Below are 19,046 nucleotides of genomic sequence, written 5' to 3' on the forward strand. Positions count from 1 at the left end.
TCATTACCATAAAAGATTAAGAAAGTCGTCAAATAAGATACACGAAGATAAGATTAAAGAAACTCAAGAACAAGACAGAATGGTAAAAGAAGACGGATCGTATATATCAGCCATCACTGTCGACCTGCGCAAACCTGTGAAGCTGTGCTTAAGTTGCAATCGAAAGTATCTGCAGAAGTTATTCCTCTTACAGAAGGTTTCAGGTCAAGATATTCTTAAAAGAGCTTAAAGGATAATGCAAGCAAAAATAGGGATTTGAAACATCTTTGTCTGTAATTCCATAGGGTACTCGCTAATGTAAGTTAACATGAAAAATTCTTCTATGCAACCAAAGAAAGATCAGTCCAAATTTGTTGCTATGTTGTTTATAACTTTAGATTGAGGCAAAGAGCAAAGATGCATTTGTTCCTCCAAAACCAAACGAATTCGACATTGCTGTCCGAACGAGCATCTTTTTCAAAGTGGTTAAAGGCATGAAACTCTGGTCAAAGATGGGATCTGGATTCTTGACATTCAGCGTCAGCGGAGCAACCCCCTACAAAGTTTTTGCAGGTTCTGGTTAGGTTACAAAACCTTAATCATCAAACAAGAACACAGAAGTAAGAAATGAGAATGCTTACGTGATGTATAGCAAGGATACTGAAAATAGCTTCCACTGCTCCAGCTGCTCCAAGAAGATGACCAGTAGCCCCCTTCAGTCAAAAGAAGTAAAATCATTTAAAGACAACAGTTTGAGACAAAGTCTCCTCTCTTATTTATTTATCACTTGGACTATAAGTCAAACTCTTCAGTAACATCATGTGAATAAGAAACATGGGGCATTTTTTACCTTGGTGGAGGAGAATGCCAAGGTTCCTGATGTAGCATGTTCAGAGAAAACGGTCTTGATAGCTCTTGCTTCCACGGCATCGCCTAGAAATTGGATTTGATAACACAATCATCAGTTCAGTTTTTGTAAAACCAAAGCGAACCAACACAAAGTTTCAATCTTTTTACCTATTGGGGTTGATGTTGCATGTGCGTTTATATAATCAACTTGGTTAGGACAGAGACCAGACTGAAAAGTCATGGACATTTAACCAAATCATTAGAATTCAAACTGCTAAAACCAGAATCATAAATGATCATCAACAGAAACCATTGTAGGAGTACCATAACAACAAAACTGCAGTTAACCAAGGCTGTAGATTAATAATATGGAGCTTACCTGTCGTAAGGCACGTGTCATGGCCAAAACAGCTCCTTTTCCATCTTCAGGAGGTTGAGTAATATGGTGTGCATCGCCTAATTATAAAGAAGATTCATTCTTAATGAATCCAAAATGTGTTTTTATTATTATTATCTATGAAAGCAAAATTCGTTTTACTATTATCTATGAGCTTAACCTGACATCCCATATCCACAAAGCTCAGCATAAATCTTTGCTCCGCGTCTTTTTGCATGCTCATATTCCTTTCGTTATAACCAGAAATAAAAACAAAGATTATATATTAGGATCAAAAAACAGCTGAGGGGGTGACTATCCAAGACTCCAGAGTTTAGGTAAAGGACATATCTTCTTCCATAAAATTTTACCTCTAATACTATAACCCCTGAACCTTCCCCTATCCTGCAACCAAATCAAAAAGGATGGAATCAACATCGCCAAAACAGGGGGTTTTCACATAAAAAACGAAGAATGTGACTTACACAAAACCATCCCGGTCACAATCAAAAGGTCGTGAAGCTTCTTGTGGAGAAGAATTGAATTTAGTTGACAAAGCCCTTGATCTGAAAAAAGGTTCAAAATTTCATTTAAACATTTGTGTTTGTTGTGTCTGTGCCTATCTAAGATGACGTAGCATAGTTTTTAGGCATTAACGCACTAACAGTGGATAGTAATCTGCTGACACTGGACCATATGCCTTTTGTATCCAAGAAAGAGAGCTTTTTTATACACAAAAAGCGTGTGAGACCGATCATTAGTTACCTAGAGAATCCAGCAACGGACAGAGCATCAATGCTGGACTCAGTTCCACCTGCCACCATAACATCTGCATCTCCAAATTGAATCATCCTAGTGGCATCCCCTATAGAGTGTGCACCAGTTGCGCAAGCTGTCACAGCAGCATGGTTTGGTCCCTATATTCAAAAGCATGGCAATGCTATGCAAACGGTTTTCTACTTAAGAACATCAGAGGACAATTCTAGACACGTTCTGGAGTAGAAACGAATAGTCCTCAATATTTGGACTATTTTAACAAACCTCCTTATAATTAAGCATTCAATGGAGAATCTCAACATATTAAGGTATCAAAGTCATTTCCAATCCATATTAGCTCATGTTCTTCACCTATTTAAATCCCAAATTCCCTCATTATCATAACAACTTGTCAATTTTGGAGCTTTTTTTGTACCAAAATACCCAAAGGAAGTGTTGCAGAACTAAAACACCAAGTACAGAACTCTAAGCTAGCAAATATTGAATAACCTAAGATGTTCAATTGTTCATACTATTTTGCATAAAAGAAAATTGAAAAATTCAACGCACCTGAAATCCATACTTCATACTCACATGACCAGATGCCATGTTTACCAATATTTTTGGAATGAAAAACGGACTAAGCCGCCGCAGCCTCTGCATTACCATAATCGTTAAGTCTTAAAAGCAACTAAGATAAACTAATCCTTAAAAATCTGTAATTCCTGAGAAAATGATGCAAAGACGACATAAAGGTCTAACCTTTTCACAAATCAGCTGCGCTGCCTCCACAATATCACTTATACTTCCAATTCCACCACCAATAGAGACTCCCTGGTATTCCAAAATTTCCAAAATCAGAGAAGAAAAACTAAAAAGCACAATTCCTCATCATATGATGTACAACAGATGAGGACTACTTAACTGTTCTTTCTTTTTCTTCCTCCTCAGTTGGTAACCACTCTGCATCTCTCAAGGCTTCATCAGCAGCACATAAAGCATATCCGATAAAATTCGCAACTGCCTCCATGATTCAAAAAGAACAATAACAGAACCTTAACTTTATACATATCTCTGACAAACAATATCAAGCTTCCAAAGGACAGAAAATGAGAAGCACTAATCCAAAAAATGTTTCCTCTATGAAAAAGTACAAAGACATTGCTGCTCAGTGAGGCAATGTTGTGGATAGCAAGCAACAAGCAATGCTTCCAACCAAATTCACCACATCATAATCTAAAACTTTATGATACAACATGATATTTGACTTTGTTCCTAGTAATCCTGTCCTAATAACTTGCAGAGCCAGTTTATTTAAGAAGAAAGAGATACCTTAGAGTTTAGCCAAAGGGCCTCATCAAATTCACCAGGGTTTGATCCATAAGGCACAAAAGCAGCAACTTTAGAAGAAAGCTGATCAAAAGTATATAACTTTGTCTCTTCATCAAAAGACTTCATCTTTAGATCATCAAGAGTCAATCCTCTAATCCCACATTCTCCATCAATTAAACGCCTCCATGTTGTTTCAACGCCTCTCCCAAGTGGAGTCACCATGCCTAGGCCTGCATGAACAATGTCTAATCAGAGAAATTACAGAGATAAGTATATGTGAAGACATGGAAATGGAGTGAGAAGGAGACCAGTGACAACAACACGGCGATGTGAAGGATGAGAAGAAGTAGTGATGAAGCGGGTCAAACGGAGACGATTTGAGCTCAAGTGTCTACGGAGATAAGAGGTCGCCATTTCACAGCGACCGTGACGGAGACGACGGCGATGATGGGTGGATACGACGGCGAAAGAGTGGAGCTTTGAGAATTTATCAGCGATTTTAGTTCTTCCTTTTTTTCTTCCAGAAATTAAAAAAACGGTTTAGTTACCCAATGGTTTAGCCAATCAATCGGTTTAACCGGAAATTAGTTATTAATTCTTGCAAATAATCGTTAACCAGACTATGATTAATCATCCAACCGTGATTGTAGGAGGTTTTCCTAGAGGTGGGCATAATATTTAAATCCGAGCACCCGATCGGAAGCTGATAAAAAAATCTGATCCGAATTCGAACCCAAAATTTAAAATATCCAAAACAAATTATAGTTTTCAAAATCCGAATATGATCCAAACCCGAACAAATACCCGAATAGATCCATACTTTAAACCCACAGTAATAATATATTATAAATATTTATATTTGGATATTTTGGATATTTAATCTACTTTTGAGTTAAATTTGGGTAAAAAATATTCAAAAATTTAGATATTTTGCGTTTTTCGGGATTTCTTTTTAATAGATTTGGGTTATAAAAACTTTGATTTAGGAACTTCGGATAATTGGTGTGGTGGTTTTGCGCTTAATATCGGGATATGCTCAGCACCGCTAGCAGAGTTATGGGGAGTCTACTATGGCTTATACATAGCTTGGGAGCGAGGCATTACACGTTTGGAGCTGGAGGTTGATTCTGAGATGGTGGTTGGTTTTTTGCGGACAGGGATTGAGGATTCACATCCGTTGTCCTTCCTGGTACGTCTGTGCCATGGCTTTTTATCGAAGGACTGGTTAGTCCGAGTTTCACATGTGTATAGGGAGGCTAATCGTCTTGCGGATGGATTGGCTAATTATGCGTTTTCTTTGCCTTTGGGTTTTCATTTGTTTACGTCGAGTCCAGAGAGTGTTAATTTAATTTTGTTGGAGGATATTAACGGGCCTGCGCGTCCTAGAAATGTTCGTTTGTAATTCGTAATTTTTTTTTTAATAAAATGGGGGTTCGCCCCCCTCTCCTACCAAAAAAAAAAAAAAAAAAGGAACTTCGGATAATTCGAATCCGAACCCAAAATATCCAACCTGAACCCGATCCGAATCTAAAATCTACAAACACCAGAATGAATTTTATACTTCTAAACCCAAAATCCGAAATATCTGATCCGAACCCTAACGGGTATCCGAGTGCCAACCCCTTTTCGAACCAAATGATCACAACTTTGATTTTCCACAACTTATATAAAGTAAATAAATAAATTAATAAAGTTTGCCATAATAATTCAACTAATTTACTAAATAAACTATTTCTCGTTTACCAACTAGATTTATGAAAAAGTTACAACTTTATTACTTAACTTTTACCTCTAAAACCTACATAGTTAACATTAATGAATAATGAAATTGGCATAAAACAAATCCCTATCAAAATTAACAAAATTCAATCCATAAAAGGACTATATACTCAACTAAAAGAAGAAAAGAAGAAAAAAGAAAATTCTTTTTTTCTTTCGGTAAATTCTGAATAATAAAAATATAAAAGAAAAATTTGAAAATTTGCAATAAATGTTAAGTTAACAATTTTGACTCAGTTAGATCTCACCCGTATCTTACAGAACTGAAACTCACAAAGTGTTTAAAGAAGATTTACACAAATCTAAACTCCACGTGGCACGTATCTATCCGAATCGTATTAATCCCATCGAAGAAGAAAACAATTCTTCATAATATATATTTTTTTTCTCTTCACAAAAACTCTCCTTCTTCTTCTCCTTCCCAATTCTTCCGTTCAAAAATTTCTCCAAACCCAAACCCTAATTTTCTCCGTCTGTGAAATCAAGGGTTTTCTCTGATCTGGGTTTTGATCAGAAATCGGATCTAAGAATTTGATTATGAGGAAGAGAGAAAGAGAGAACCCTTGTTCGATTTGTGGGCATTACCATAAGTACGAAGAAGGTGAAGTATGTGGAATCTGTGGTCACTGTATGCCTGTTTCTTCCGATACTGTGGCGGCGCAACAAGTCCACGTCAGTGCTTTTCCGTCGGAGATTCTCCCTGAGTTTCTTTACCTCGGTAGTTACGACAACGCTTCTCGCTCTGAGCTTCTTAAGACTCAGGGGATTTCTCGTGTTCTTAATGTGAGTTTCTTTGGTTTTTATCAAGAATTTGATTTGAATTCTTGAATTGGTTCTTGATGTTAGCAAAGAGTATGATTTGATTTGAATCTTTGAATCAGTTTCTTGAGTTAGGATTAATCTGGCTTTATCTTATACTTAGTAATATTACTAATTGATGGCTTTTAAAAAGTGTGGATGATTATAAAATATGAACACAAATTTTGGTTTTCTTTCACTTATGGTTTCTGTTAAAATTCCTGTTATGGTAATTGATAATTGAGAGGAATGTGTTTTTATTTTTTGTATTGACTCTGTTTTTGTTACTCTGTTTCAGACGGTTCCTATGTGCCAGAATCTCTACAGGAATTCATTCACTTATCATGGTCTTGATAATGAAAAAGTTTTACAGTTTGATGATGCTATCAAGTTTTTAGGTTTGAGATTCTATCTCTTAATTTTAAATCCTATTTTCTAAACAGTGGATTTGATCTTTTTTGTTTTTTAATTCATGTTTTGGTGTTATACTGTGTAGACCAATGTGAGAAGGACAAGGCACGTGTTCTTGTGCATTGTATGTCTGGGAAAAGTAGGTGAGTACATTTATCATTCTCTTATTATCATCTAAATTTGCGGCTGCTTTCTTAAGATTGCCATGAATTATTTAGACTAATACAGTGATATGTTTTGAGTCTTAATCCCTCTTGTGTTTCGATTACATGACAGATCACCAGCGGTTGTTATAGCGTACTTGATGAAGCGTAAAGGGTGGAGACTCGCTGAGAGTCATCAGTGGGTTAAACAACGGAGAACAACTACGGACATAAGTCCAGGCAAGTACTTAGACTTTGGATTAGAAACTTATCGTTCTTGAAACTGTTGCTCATTGCTTTTTCTTTGTACACAGAGTTTTACCAACAACTGCAGGAGTTTGAGCAGTCGATATTCGGATCTGGGATGATGTCGGCGATGAATATCAACGATGCTCCAACATTTGGGTTTGGTTTCCCTAAGATTGATAATCAAGCACAAGCACCTGTGTTCAACAATGCTCCTACTTCTTCTATATTTTCATCTCCTGCTTCAAGTATCCCTCCTCAAGAGTTCACTTTTGGAGCAACTCCAACAAAGCCAACAACCGGTGGTGATATCGCCATGGATGGCTCCTAGAACCAGATAATCACTCTTGCAAGAATTTTCATCAACAAATATACTGTTGTGAGAATGTTTCTTTTTCTTCTTTTTTTTGTACATGGAGATTGGTGCATTGCTTGAGAGAGTTTGGGGTTTGAGAACATGAGATGAATCTTTCTTGTTTTGGTGTTTTTGCATCTATCTCTATGTTCAAGGAAAGCATCTTTGTCTGGTTTATTCTTCATTATCCCATGATTCTGTATCTATCTTTACAGCGAAATACCATTATACCAGTTATGACAAGCCACACTAGGTGGGATCTTACCTGTTTGTCTTAGCCTCCAAAGCAAATAAGCTAAGACAGTCAATACTTTCACTTTATTCTTTTATGCTTTCCAAAGCCCTTGTTGTCTGTTTGTCTTAGACTTCAAACCAAATAAGCTGAGACAATCTAATCGACACGGATCATAATCGCCTTTAACTGTAATTTATCATATGTTAGAACTCTTATGATAAAAGTTCCAACCTATAGCAAGAATAACAGAGCTGAGAAAATAATCTCAGTGTACTCTAGTATCAAACAAGGGGGTCCTTATGAGTGATGACAATGTGTGACCAAAAAAACTAAAGTGTTACAAGCCAGTGCAATGAATATGATTCACGAGAGTTTTTAGTGCTTGACATAACTAAGAATAGTCGAAGCTGCTAAAATGCTTGGTGTATATCGATGAGATTCCAAACCAGTGCAATGAATTGAGCTGCCCATTCTGCTTTCTGACGGATGCAAGAGCTGTATCAACTTCTCAGCACCAACAACTTGTCTTTCTCTCATCTTTTCATCCAAGAGTAGTCTCCTACAATTTCAAACAATATCTCACATCATCATCATCATCATCATGCCCATTCTCAATTGCCGGATAACATAATATAAAGTAAAAGTGGGTATAAAGAAAAAGATATACTCTAGTATCGAGGCGAGATTCGAAGGGTTGCAAGCTTGAAACAAAGCTTCAGGAATGATTGGGGAGTCTAGGAGAATGTTTGGAAGAGAAATATAAGGTATCTTGGCTTTGTAACGGATTAATAGCTCTGTTAGAAAATGTGCTCGGTAAGCAACAAGAGAAGGTAGACGAGCAAGCTGCAACTCAACAGCAACTGTTCCTGAAGTGCATAATGCAGCCTGACTCACCTGTTATTACAGAACACCGCACAATGAGAGGACCAAAACAGAAGAGACACTGAGAACGAGGTTTTGGAGACTTACGCCAAAGGCATCATATTTAAGCTGAGTGGATCCACCAGGGACTAAAATTGCTGGAACTGGCCACCCACCAAGGGATTCTCCAATGTAATGATCAACTTGACTATTGGATGCAACATGGATGAGCGTTACTAGTTTTGGAAACGGGTCTTTGAGTAGCTTCATTGCTTTACAAAATATGGGTAGCATTCTTTCAGCTTCTTGTAATCTGCTCCCTGGTAGCACCGAAATGATAGTGGAGTCTTGTTTCATGAAAATTTATGCAATGCAGAAAAAGAACAATGAGAAATCAACAAAAGTAGCTATTCAATCTGTAAATAAGGTTAATCATTTAGATAAACTTCACATTACCAGAAGGTATTGAGTGTTCGCTAAAACTCAAGCCTTCAAGTTTCAGTTCCTGAGGCTTGCACGTCCTCACCTGTGGCAATAAAGAGCACCATTTCACTAAGGAATCCGAGAGAGTATCATAGAAACTGAGGTAATTCAAGAAGAAGAAGAAGAAGAAAACGCATACAAGGTTGAACTCAGAAGCATCCTCAAGAGCCGGATGTCCAACAAAGGTTGCTTCAACCCCATGTTCCCTACAAACCCTTTCCTCATTCGGAAGAATGCAGAACAGATGATCAACGAATTCAGACAGACCTCCAAGTCTTGACTCTCCTCCTTTCCAAGCCCAGAACGACGGTGCGACATAGTGAAAATGCACAGGACAATTTTCCAACCGCTGCTGATTGTATCTAGCTGCAAAGCCAAAAAGCATTCCTCCATTGTCCTACATGATATATGTGACTTCATTCAGGAACTTTTGGCTCCGAAAAGCCATTTATAAGGTTCCCATTTCTCTACTTCTTCAATTTCTACTTCCGAAAAAAAACTTCAAGGACATCATCCTAGACATTAAAGTCAGATTAAGCATAAACAAGTTCCTACTGGAGAAGAAGTTTTCATACATATATCTTTGGTACAATTCAGCAAAACTGTGCTTTTCGAAAACCGCAATGAAGGTTTGAATATAGTATGTCTTAGTCGCTAAGAAACATTGTTTAGCAAGTATTATATTCACTAAAGCTCAATGACTCTCTCTTACAAGTTTTGTGTTGTTTACCTCGTAACTCCTTAAGTAGACGAAAAGAGAAGCCCTTTGAATCAACAGTCACAACAATGTGTGGCTTAAACTTAACCGCAGCATCAATAGTCTCCTTCAACTTCACCTGAAATCTCAAAACTAGACTTGTCAATCAAAATGATCTAGAGTAGCTTTATATCAAACCATTCAAAAGGTTAAGTAAATTACTCACACGGAATTTATACAAATGTGGCAAAAGCTCCCACAAACCCATTACAGCCAAATCCTCCATTGGAAACAAAGAAGTCAACCCTTGCTTGCACATCAAGGATCTTACCACCGTATTAAACATCAAATTGTTAGAAACAAATGTTCCAAATTTATGGAATTTTCAATAGAGAATCAAAACTTTTCATAAGAATCTTCCTAATTGGGGAAAACCCAAGTGCTTACCCTCCAACTCCATTGAAACGAAGGGGTAAAGGAGAGAGCTTTTTAAGCGAGGACATAAGACGAGAGCCAATGTTATCGCCGGAAACTTCGCCGGAGACAATGAAGACTCTCAGCTCCCCATCGATTGCAGCCTTGTCGATCACCGATTTAGTAGCTTGAAATGATGAGTATCTTTTGGTGAATGTTGAGAGTGGGAAACAAAGTTTGGTCTTTGGAATCTGAAACATCTCTTTGGAGAAGACAGAGAATCAAAAACCCTGTTGTTGTTGTTGAACAATGAACTGCGATGAAAAATGTAAGCAAGGTTTCTCGGGAGGACTTTAATGGGCCTTTAAAGCCGACTTCATATTTGCATGTTATTAAGGCCCATTAATGATAGTGATGATCATTTTCATTTTAACTGATTTTAAGTAGACAGTATAGTGATATCCGTACGAAGAGTTATTTACTTATTTGCAAGATTTGGAACCTTTTTGAGATTTGTGAAATCCTTTCTGATTTCTTCATCGGCTAATTTAATTGTAAGGAAGCTAGCCAAGATTGGGGCGGTTCCAATCATAATTAGCATTTAGAGGGATGAAGTGCAGGGCGGTCCTTGAGTTTTGGTGGCCTAAAGCATACTTAAATAATATATTTTTATATATAAAATTAATGTTAATAATTTGTCATTTAAATACTAAAATATATATAAAAGTTCAGTTTTGTTTGAAGAAATTAAAAATATTATATAAGACTTTGTAGCCAAATTATAATAAATAAATAACAATTTTCTCCCACTTTACATAATAGAAAGAAAAAAACACGTCGTAATCAAAAAAAAAAAAAGAGAACCGACTAAAACAAAGGGAAAAAAAAATAGAAACAAAAAGTGTAGAAGTTAAGACTCGAACCCACCCACAGGTGACACAACAATGAGATAAATAACCAACAGACTAAAGGAAACTTCTCAGATATGCTACCCTAACGTTTTTGTTATATTTTGTGGCCCAAAGCAAATGCTTTAGATGCCTTATGGGTGGGCTGGGCTTGATGAAGTGGCTTCATCAGGGTCGGCCCTGAGATTTTGGGAGGTCAAATGCCCAAAAAAAAATTTTTAAGTTATTTTAAAAGGTTTAAAAAATTAGGGCCAACTATCGTAAAAAGAAATAAAATAAGGGCCGTTTTGTAAATAAGATTTGCCGAAGAATCTCAGAAAAATTTGGGAGCTTGAGCAAATGTTTCACTCTGCTATGTTCAGGGCCTGTCCTAGCTTCGTAATCAAGTGTTTTTGGTTTTTTTGCCCTAGTTTATTTGTTGTATTTATTGTTTTGCCTTCGGGCTAAAACTATGTTCATGTACTTTACTTATCATTTAAAGATGATAAAAAGAAATAATAGCTTTGAAATTTATATTTCATGATCATTAAAATATACAAAAGGGGAACTATATAATATCACTCCAAGTTCTTTGCATTTAACAATGTTAAATATGGTAATGGAATTTGATAAAACTATGCAATTGTTACTCATATCAAAATTTAAAAGCACACATTTTATTTCTTTTTTGACGAGACGGTTGATAGAGATGATCAGGCAGGCGGAGAGTTTGATTGTGACAGTCCAGCCTTTCATACAAGAAATGGCGGTGACCGTTTTGCCCTAAAAAAATATCTCAAGATGTAACACATACGCCTTCTCGTAGAGCACTCCCAGAAGCTACCCTGAAGCCTGATCGTGCTTGGACATTTATATTTACATTCTTTGATTGAAAATTTTGATTATATTTTTCTAAAATTGATTACTGGTCATATATATATACTACTATTTATTGGGTTTTAGGGATTGAAAATTTGTGACCTAAGTATAAGAACAAATAAAAGTAGATATTTAAGAAAGTGTCAATATCTTTCTCTCTTCTAACTAACTTGAGTTTAGAGACGAGTTTAGGAAGGTAAATTTTGCTAGATTATAGATTTTTTACAAACACATAAATAAAACAAAGAGAAATATAAAACTAAAAACTATGCAGCAAACAACAGTACCGCAGAAGGCCACAAAACTAATATTAATTGAATGGATCTCTCGATCTTAAAATTGAATTACTTTCTTAACTTTTTATTTTGTTTTGGTAAAATGTAAAAATTTATGCTAGATTTTAGATTTTTTAAACACAGGGAAATAAAACAAAGAGAAACATAAAAACAAAAATACTATGCAGCACTCCAGAAGGCAACAAAAGATGAAATTAATGAAAGGAGCTAGAACAACCTAACGGAAGAAGATACGAGAAACTGTAGATGTTGCCACGAGTGAACCGAGATCCAAACCCAGCCTTTAACATCAAAAAAGAGAGTTTCAAATCAAATTTTGAACTGTTTAAAATAGATAAACAAAACAAAAAAGTTCACTCAGATTGATTTTAATTGAATGGATCTCTCGATCTTAAAATTGATTTACACTCTTAACCTTTTTTCGTTTTGGTATAATGTAAAAACTTATATAAGAGATTTTTTACAAAAACAGAAATTAAACAAAGAAAAACATAAAAATAAAAATTATGTAGTAAACAATAGTACTACAGGAGAGGCCACAAAAGAAGAAATTAACAAAAGGAGCTGGAACGTTCTGAGTTCTGACAGAAAAAGCCACGAGAAAACCGTCGATGTTGCCACGAGTGAACCGCGATTCGAACCCAGCCTTTAACATATAATTAGGATCGAGTTAGAGAAGGTTAAAGATGACAAAAAGAGAGTTTGAAATCAATTTTTGGACTGATTAAAATAGATAAACATAAAAATAAAACAAAGAAAAACATAAAACTAAAAACTGCAGAAACAACAGTACTGCAGAAGGCCACAAAAGATGAAATTAACGACAGGAGCTAGCATGTTCTGACGAAAGAAGACACGAGAAAACCGTCGATGTTGCCACAAGTGAACTGCGACCTGAACCTACCTTTTAACATATCATTAGCATCGAGTTAGAGAAGGTAAAAGATGACAAAAAGAGAGTTCGAAATCAATTTTTGGACTGTTAAAATAGATAAACGAAACAAAAAATTTCACCCAAACTGACATTAATTGAATGGATCTTTCGATCTTAAACTTGAATTACACTCTTAAATATTTTGTTTTGGTAAAATGTAAAAATTTATACTAGATTTCATATTTTTTACAAAAATGGAAATAAAACAAAGAGAAAAATAAAACTAAAAACTATGCAGCAAACAACAGTACTGTAGAAGGCCACAAAAGATAAAATTAACGAAAGGAGCTCGAAATTCCTGATGGAAGAAGACACGAGAAAACCGTCGACGTTGCCACGAGTGAACTGCGATCAGAACCCAGCCCTTAACATATCATTAAGATCGAGTTAGAGAAGGTGAAAGATGACAAAAAGAGAGTTTGAAATCATTTTTTGGAATGTTTAAAATAGATAAACAAAACAAAAAAAGTTCAACTAAACTGATATTAATTGAATGGATCTCTCGATCTTAAAATTGAATTACACTCTTCACTTTTTTTTTGTTTTGGTAAAACATAAAGAATTTATACTAGATTTTAGATTTTTTACAGACACAAAAGTAAACGAAGAGAAACATAAAACTAAAAAAAACTAGGCAGCAAACAACAGTACTCGAGAAGACCACAAAAGATAAAATTAACCAAAGGAGCTAGAACGTTCTGAGGGAAGATGACACGAGAAAATCGTCGATGTTGCCACGAGTAAACTGCTATCCTATCGTAGCCTTTAACATATCATTAGGATTGAGTTACAGAAGGTAAAAGATGACAAAAAAGAGTTTGAAATCAATGTTTGGACTGTTTAAAAATCGATAAACAAAAAATAAAAGTTCACCCAAACTGAAATTAATTGAATTGATTTCTCGATCTTAAAATTGAATTACACTCTTAACTTTTTTGTTTTGGTAAAATATAAAAATTTATACTAGATTTAAGATTTTATACAAAAAACGGAAATAAAATAAAGAGAAACACAAAAGCAAAACCATGCAGCAAACAATAGTACTGTAGAAGGCCGTAAAGGATGAAATTAACGAAATGAGCTAGAAAGCTCTGACGGAAGAAAACACTAGAAAACCGTTGATGTTGCCACGAGTTAACCGCGATCCGAACTTACCCTTTCAAATATCATTAGAATCGAGTTAGAGAAGGTAAAAGATGACAAAAAGAGAGTTTGAAATCAATTATTGGACTGTTTAAATAGAGAAACAAAATAAAACATTTCACCCAAACTAATATTAATTGAATGAGTCTCTCGATCTTAAAATTGAATTACACTGTTAACTTTTTTTTGTTTTGGTAAAATGTAAAAATTTATAATAGATTTTTGACTTTTTACAAACGCGGAACTAAAAAAGAGAAACATAAATCTAAAAACTATGCAGCCCTGCAAAAGGCCACAAAATATGAAATGAACGAAAATAGCTAGAACGTTATGACAGAAGAAGAGAAGCAAAAACCGTTGATGTTTTCACGAGTGAACCGCGATCCGAAGTTAGCCTTTAAAATATCATTAAGATCGAGTTAGAGAAGGTAATAGATGACAAAAAGAGAGTTTGAAATCTTTTATTGGACTGTTTAAAATAAAGAAACAGAGCAAAACATTTCACGAAACTGATATTACCTGAATGAATATCTCGATCTTAAAATTGAATTACAATCTTAACTTTTTTTTATTTTGGTAAAATGTAGAAAAATTATATCATAGATGTTTTACAAAACCGGAAATAAAACATACAAAAACATTATAAAAAAAAACCAGGAAGCAAACAACAGTACTGCAAAAGGCCAGAAAAGATAAAATTAACGAAAATTGCTCGAAATTCCTGATGGAAGATGACACGAGAAAACCTTTGATGTTGCCACGAGTGAACCGCGATCATAACCCAACCCTTAACATATCATTAAGATCGAGCTAGAGAAGATAAAAGATGACAAAAAAAAAAAGAGTTTGAAATCAATTTTTGGAATGTTTAAAATAGATAAACAAAACAAAAAAAGTTCAGCTAAACTGATATTAATCGAATGGATCTCTCGATCTTAAAATTGAATTACACTCTTAACTTTTTTTTTGTTTTTGGTAAAATATAAAAATTTATACAAGATTTTTGATTTTTTACAAACACGAAAACAAAACGAAGAGAAATATAAAACTAAAAAAAAACTAAGCAGCAAAAACCAATATTCGAGAAGACCATGAAAGATAAAATTAACCAAAGGAGCAAGAACGTTCTGGCGGAAGAAGACACGAGAAAACCGTCGATGTTGCCACGAGTAAATTGCTATCCTATCGTAGCTTTTAACATATCATTAGGATTGAGTTAGAGAAGGTAAAAGATGACAAAAAGAGAGTTTGAAATCAATGTTTGGACTGTTTAAAATCGATAAACAAAAAAGAAAAGTTCACCCAAACTAACATTAATTGAATTGATCTCTCGATCTTAAAATTGAATAACACTTTTAACTTTTTTGTTTTGGTAAAATATAAATATTTATACTAGATTTAATATTTTATACAAAAACAGAAATAAAATAAAGAGAAACATAAAACGAAAACCTATGCAGCAAACAACAGTACTGTAGAAGGCTGTAAAAGATGAAATTAACGAAAGGAGCTAGAAAGCTTTGCCGGAAGAAAACACTAGAAAACCGTTGATGTTGCCACGAGTGAACCGCGATCCGAACCTACCCTTTCAAATATCATTAGGATCCAGTTAGAGAAGGTAAAAGATGACAAAAGAGAGTTTGAAATCAATTTTTGGACTGTTTAAATAGAGAAACAAAATAAAACATTTCACCCAAACTGATATTAATTGAATGAATCTCTCGATCTTAAAATTGATTACACTGTTAACTTTTTTATTGTTTTGGTAAAATGTAAAAATTTATAATCGATTTTTGACTTTTTACAAACACGGAAAAAAAAAAGAGAAACATAAATCTAAAAACTATGCAGCCGTGCAGAAGGCCACAAAATATGAAATTAACGAAAATAGCTAGAACGTTATGACAAAAGAAGAGAAAAGAAAACCGTTGATGTTTTCACGAGTGAACCGCGATCCAAACCTAGCCTTTAAAATATCATTAAGATCGAGTTAGAGAAGGTAAACGATGACAAAAAGAGAGTTTGAAATCTTTTTTTCGACTGTTTAAAATAGAGAAACAAAACAAAATATTTCACCCAAACTGAAATTAATTGAATGGATATCTCGATCTTAAAATTGAATTACAATCATATTCTTTTTTTTTTGGTAAAATATAAAAAAATATATGATAGATTTTTTACAAAAACGGAAATAAAACAAAGAAAAACATAAAACTAAAAAAAAACTAGGCAGCAAACAACAGTACTGCAGAAGGCCACAAAAGATGAAATTAACGAAAGGAGCTAGAACGTTCTTACGGAAGAAGACACGAGAAAACCGTCGATGTTGCCACGAGTAAACTGCTATCCTGTCGTAGCCTTTAACATATCATTAGGGTTGAGTTAGAGAAGGTAACAGATGACAAAAATAAAGTTTGACATCAATGTTTGGACTGTTAAAAATAGATAAACAAAAAGAAAAGTTCACCCAAACTAACATTAATTGAATGGATCTCTCAATCTTAAAATTGAATTACACTCTTAACTTTTTTGTTTTAGTAAAATGTAAAAATTTATACTAGATTTATGATTTTATAAAAAAACGGAAATAAAACAAAGAGAAACGTAAGACCAAAAACTATGCAGCAAACAACAGTACTGTAGAAGGCCATAAAAGATGAAATTAACGAAAGGAGCTAGAAAGCTTTGACAGAAGAAAACACGAGAAAACCGTTGATGTTACCACGAGTGAACCGCGATCTGAATCTAACCTTTAAAATATCATTAGGAACGAGTTAGATAAAGTAAAAGATGACAAGAAGAGAGTTTGAAATCAATTTTTGGACTGTTTAAATAGAGAAACAAGATAAAACATTTCACCCAAACTGATATTAATTGAATGAATCTCTCGATCTTATAATTGAATTACACTCTTAACTTTTTTTTGTTTTGGTAAAATATAAAAATTTATAATAGATTTTTGACTTTTTACAAACACGAAAATAAAAAATAGAAAGATAAATCTAAAAACTATGCAGCACTGCAGAAGACCACAAAATATGAAATTAACGAAAATAGCTAGAACGTTATGACAGAAGAAGAGAAGAGAAAACCGTTTATGTTGCCACGAGTGAACCGCGATCCGAACCTAGCCTTTAAAATATCATTAAGATCGAGTTAGAGAAGGTAAAAGATGACAAAAACAGAGTTTGAAATCTTTTTTTGGACTGTTTAAAATAGAGAAACAAAACAAAACATTTCACCCAAACTGATATTACTTGAATGGATATCTCGATCTTAAAATTGAATTACAATCTTAACTTTTCTTTTATTTTGGTAAATTTAAAAAATTATATCATAGATTTTTTACAAAACCGGAAATAAAACAAAGAAAAATATAAAAAAAAAAAAAAAACTAAACGGCAAACAACAGTACTGCAGAAGGCCACAAAAAATGAAATTAGCGAAAGGAGCTAGAACGTTATGATAGAAGAAGACGCGAGAAAACCGTCGATATTACCACGAGTGAACCCAGCCTTTAGCATATACAATTGGTTCGAAAGATGAAGAAATGGTTGGGAACCCAGGCTTCTATCAATATTGCTAAAGTCTTGTCTATCCAGGAGTTAATGAATTCCACGCTGAGGCATTATTACGATGAACACGGTGTAGTTGGTCCTTTTATAGATAATGAAGTTGGAATTTTAAATGTTTATGCTCTTGCCCATCATTTTAGAGAGAGTGGAACAGTATACGAAGAAGATTGTCCTATCACTGAGGAGCAGGTTTTCCTGGATGAGAGCACAACGACTGAGGTAAAATGTTCTCTCTCCTTCATTTTCTTCTCTCTTTGTTAAATTAACCTTTAATTAATGTTGTTTTCCCTTGATACAGGGATGTGAGAGAATTATCCCAAGCATTTGTGACGTTCATTCTATCTATGATTACGTAGCGGACTATGGTGGTGAGGATGGTGTATCAATGTTTCATCAAGAGTTGGAGTATCAGCTCAGGGAGGGAGGACCACTCAGTATTCAATTCGAAGTGTATCCTTCTTATTACACCACTCAGGTCAGGAATTGTATTTTAATTCTGCTTCTTAGTTTACTTTCATATATTTTCTAAAGCATTTGATTTCCCATCTTTGTTTTTGTGGATTAATACTTGATCTCAGAATCCCACTAATTTTTAACTTTTTGTTTTTTTTTTAGGGAAACCTCTATAATCCTTCTAATTCTGAACTTGAGTTCATTCCTCTTGGTGGACACTATGTCATCGCCACTGCATTAGGCACACTTGATGGATTCCTCGCCTTGGAGTGTCAAGATACACTACTAGAAAACAAATATTTTGTTAGAATTTTCCAACAACTTAAAAGTTATTGCTTCTATCCAACAATATATAATATTTGTTGGAAAATTCCAATAATATTCATACAAATTATACAACGTAATTACTACAACTAAAATTTGTAATGAATTTCCAACGATATAATATTTCTTGGAGATTTTCAACGACTTTCCTACAAAGTATGCAATGTAATTGTCACAATTATAATTTGTTGCAAATTTGCACTGAATTTCCAACAATATAGTATTTGTTGGAAAATTTCCACAATTTTTCTATAAATTATGTGATGTACTTGCCACAACTTAAATTTGTTGGAAATTTACAATAGATTTATAACAAATATAATACTAAACGTAATTTTATGGGATATTCATTGGAAATTTCCAACAAAATTCGATTGTTAGAAACATTTGTTGGAATATGCCATGTTTTCTAGTAGTGATATCATTAGGATCGAGTTAGAGAAAGTAAAAGATGACAAAAAGAGAGTTTGACATCAATGTTTGGACTGTTTAAAATAGATAAACAAAAAAGAAAAGTTCACCCAAATTGACATTAATTGAATGGATCTCTCGATCTTAAAATTTAATTACACTCTTAACTTTTTTGCTTTGGTAAAATGTAAAAAATCTTCATAGATTTTTGATTTTGTACAAAAACGGAAATAAAATAAAGAGAAACATAAAACCAAAAACTATTCAACAAACAACAGTACCGTAGAAGGCCATAAAAGATGAAATTAAGGAAAGGAGCTAAAAAGTTTGATTGAAGAAGACACGAGAAAACCGTTGATGTTACCACGAGTGAACCGCGATCCAAACCTAGCCTTTAAAATGTCATTTGGATCGAGTTAGAGATGGTAAA

The 19,046-nt window shown here is 34.3% G+C and overlaps 3 protein-coding genes across 4 annotated transcripts; 1 reads left to right on the forward strand and 2 right to left on the reverse strand.

Moving 5' to 3' along the window:
• Window positions 1-151: 151 nt before the first annotated feature.
• LOC9319714 (3-oxoacyl-[acyl-carrier-protein] synthase, mitochondrial) lies at window positions 152-3,791 on the reverse strand. Its single transcript, XM_021032372.1, has 14 exons — window positions 3,601-3,791; window positions 3,293-3,522; window positions 2,886-2,984; window positions 2,723-2,794; window positions 2,531-2,617; window positions 1,970-2,121; window positions 1,690-1,770; window positions 1,576-1,609; window positions 1,386-1,452; window positions 1,208-1,284; window positions 997-1,057; window positions 830-912; window positions 621-692; window positions 152-535 (listed from the first exon to the last, which is right to left on the reverse strand). Exons 1-14 carry the CDS (start codon window positions 3,704-3,706, stop codon window positions 374-376), a joined length of 1,383 nt encoding a protein of 460 aa, XP_020888031.1. The 5' UTR covers window positions 3,707-3,791; the 3' UTR covers window positions 152-373.
• A 1,666-nt stretch (window positions 3,792-5,457) lies between these two features.
• Window positions 5,458-7,267, forward strand: LOC9321827 (protein-tyrosine-phosphatase IBR5). The gene is made up of 5 exons (XM_002883601.2): window positions 5,458-5,854; window positions 6,168-6,267; window positions 6,366-6,423; window positions 6,557-6,663; window positions 6,738-7,267. Exons 1-5 carry the CDS (start codon window positions 5,609-5,611, stop codon window positions 6,998-7,000), a joined length of 774 nt encoding a protein of 257 aa, XP_002883647.1. The 5' UTR covers window positions 5,458-5,608; the 3' UTR covers window positions 7,001-7,267.
• A 168-nt stretch (window positions 7,268-7,435) lies between these two features.
• Window positions 7,436-10,434, reverse strand: LOC9319715 (probable lipid-A-disaccharide synthase, mitochondrial). Of its 2 annotated transcripts, none has more exons than XM_021032440.1 (8): window positions 9,748-10,434; window positions 9,527-9,626; window positions 9,334-9,439; window positions 8,743-8,969; window positions 8,577-8,646; window positions 8,229-8,440; window positions 7,927-8,153; window positions 7,436-7,818 (listed from the first exon to the last, which is right to left on the reverse strand). In XM_021032440.1, exons 1-8 carry the CDS (start codon window positions 9,972-9,974, stop codon window positions 7,635-7,637), a joined length of 1,353 nt encoding a protein of 450 aa, XP_020888099.1. In that variant the 5' UTR covers window positions 9,975-10,434; the 3' UTR covers window positions 7,436-7,634. The 2 variants fall into 2 exon arrangements, with proteins under 2 accessions (XP_020888099.1, XP_020888098.1); XM_021032439.1 differs by having other exon boundaries at window positions 8,229-8,467.
• Between the last annotated feature and the right edge of the window lie 8,612 nt (window positions 10,435-19,046).

The sequence above is a fragment of the Arabidopsis lyrata genome (genome assembly GCF_000004255.2).
Source record: "Arabidopsis lyrata subsp. lyrata unplaced genomic scaffold ARALYscaffold_3, whole genome shotgun sequence".
Lineage (NCBI taxonomy): Eukaryota > Viridiplantae > Streptophyta > Magnoliopsida > Brassicales > Brassicaceae > Arabidopsis > Arabidopsis lyrata.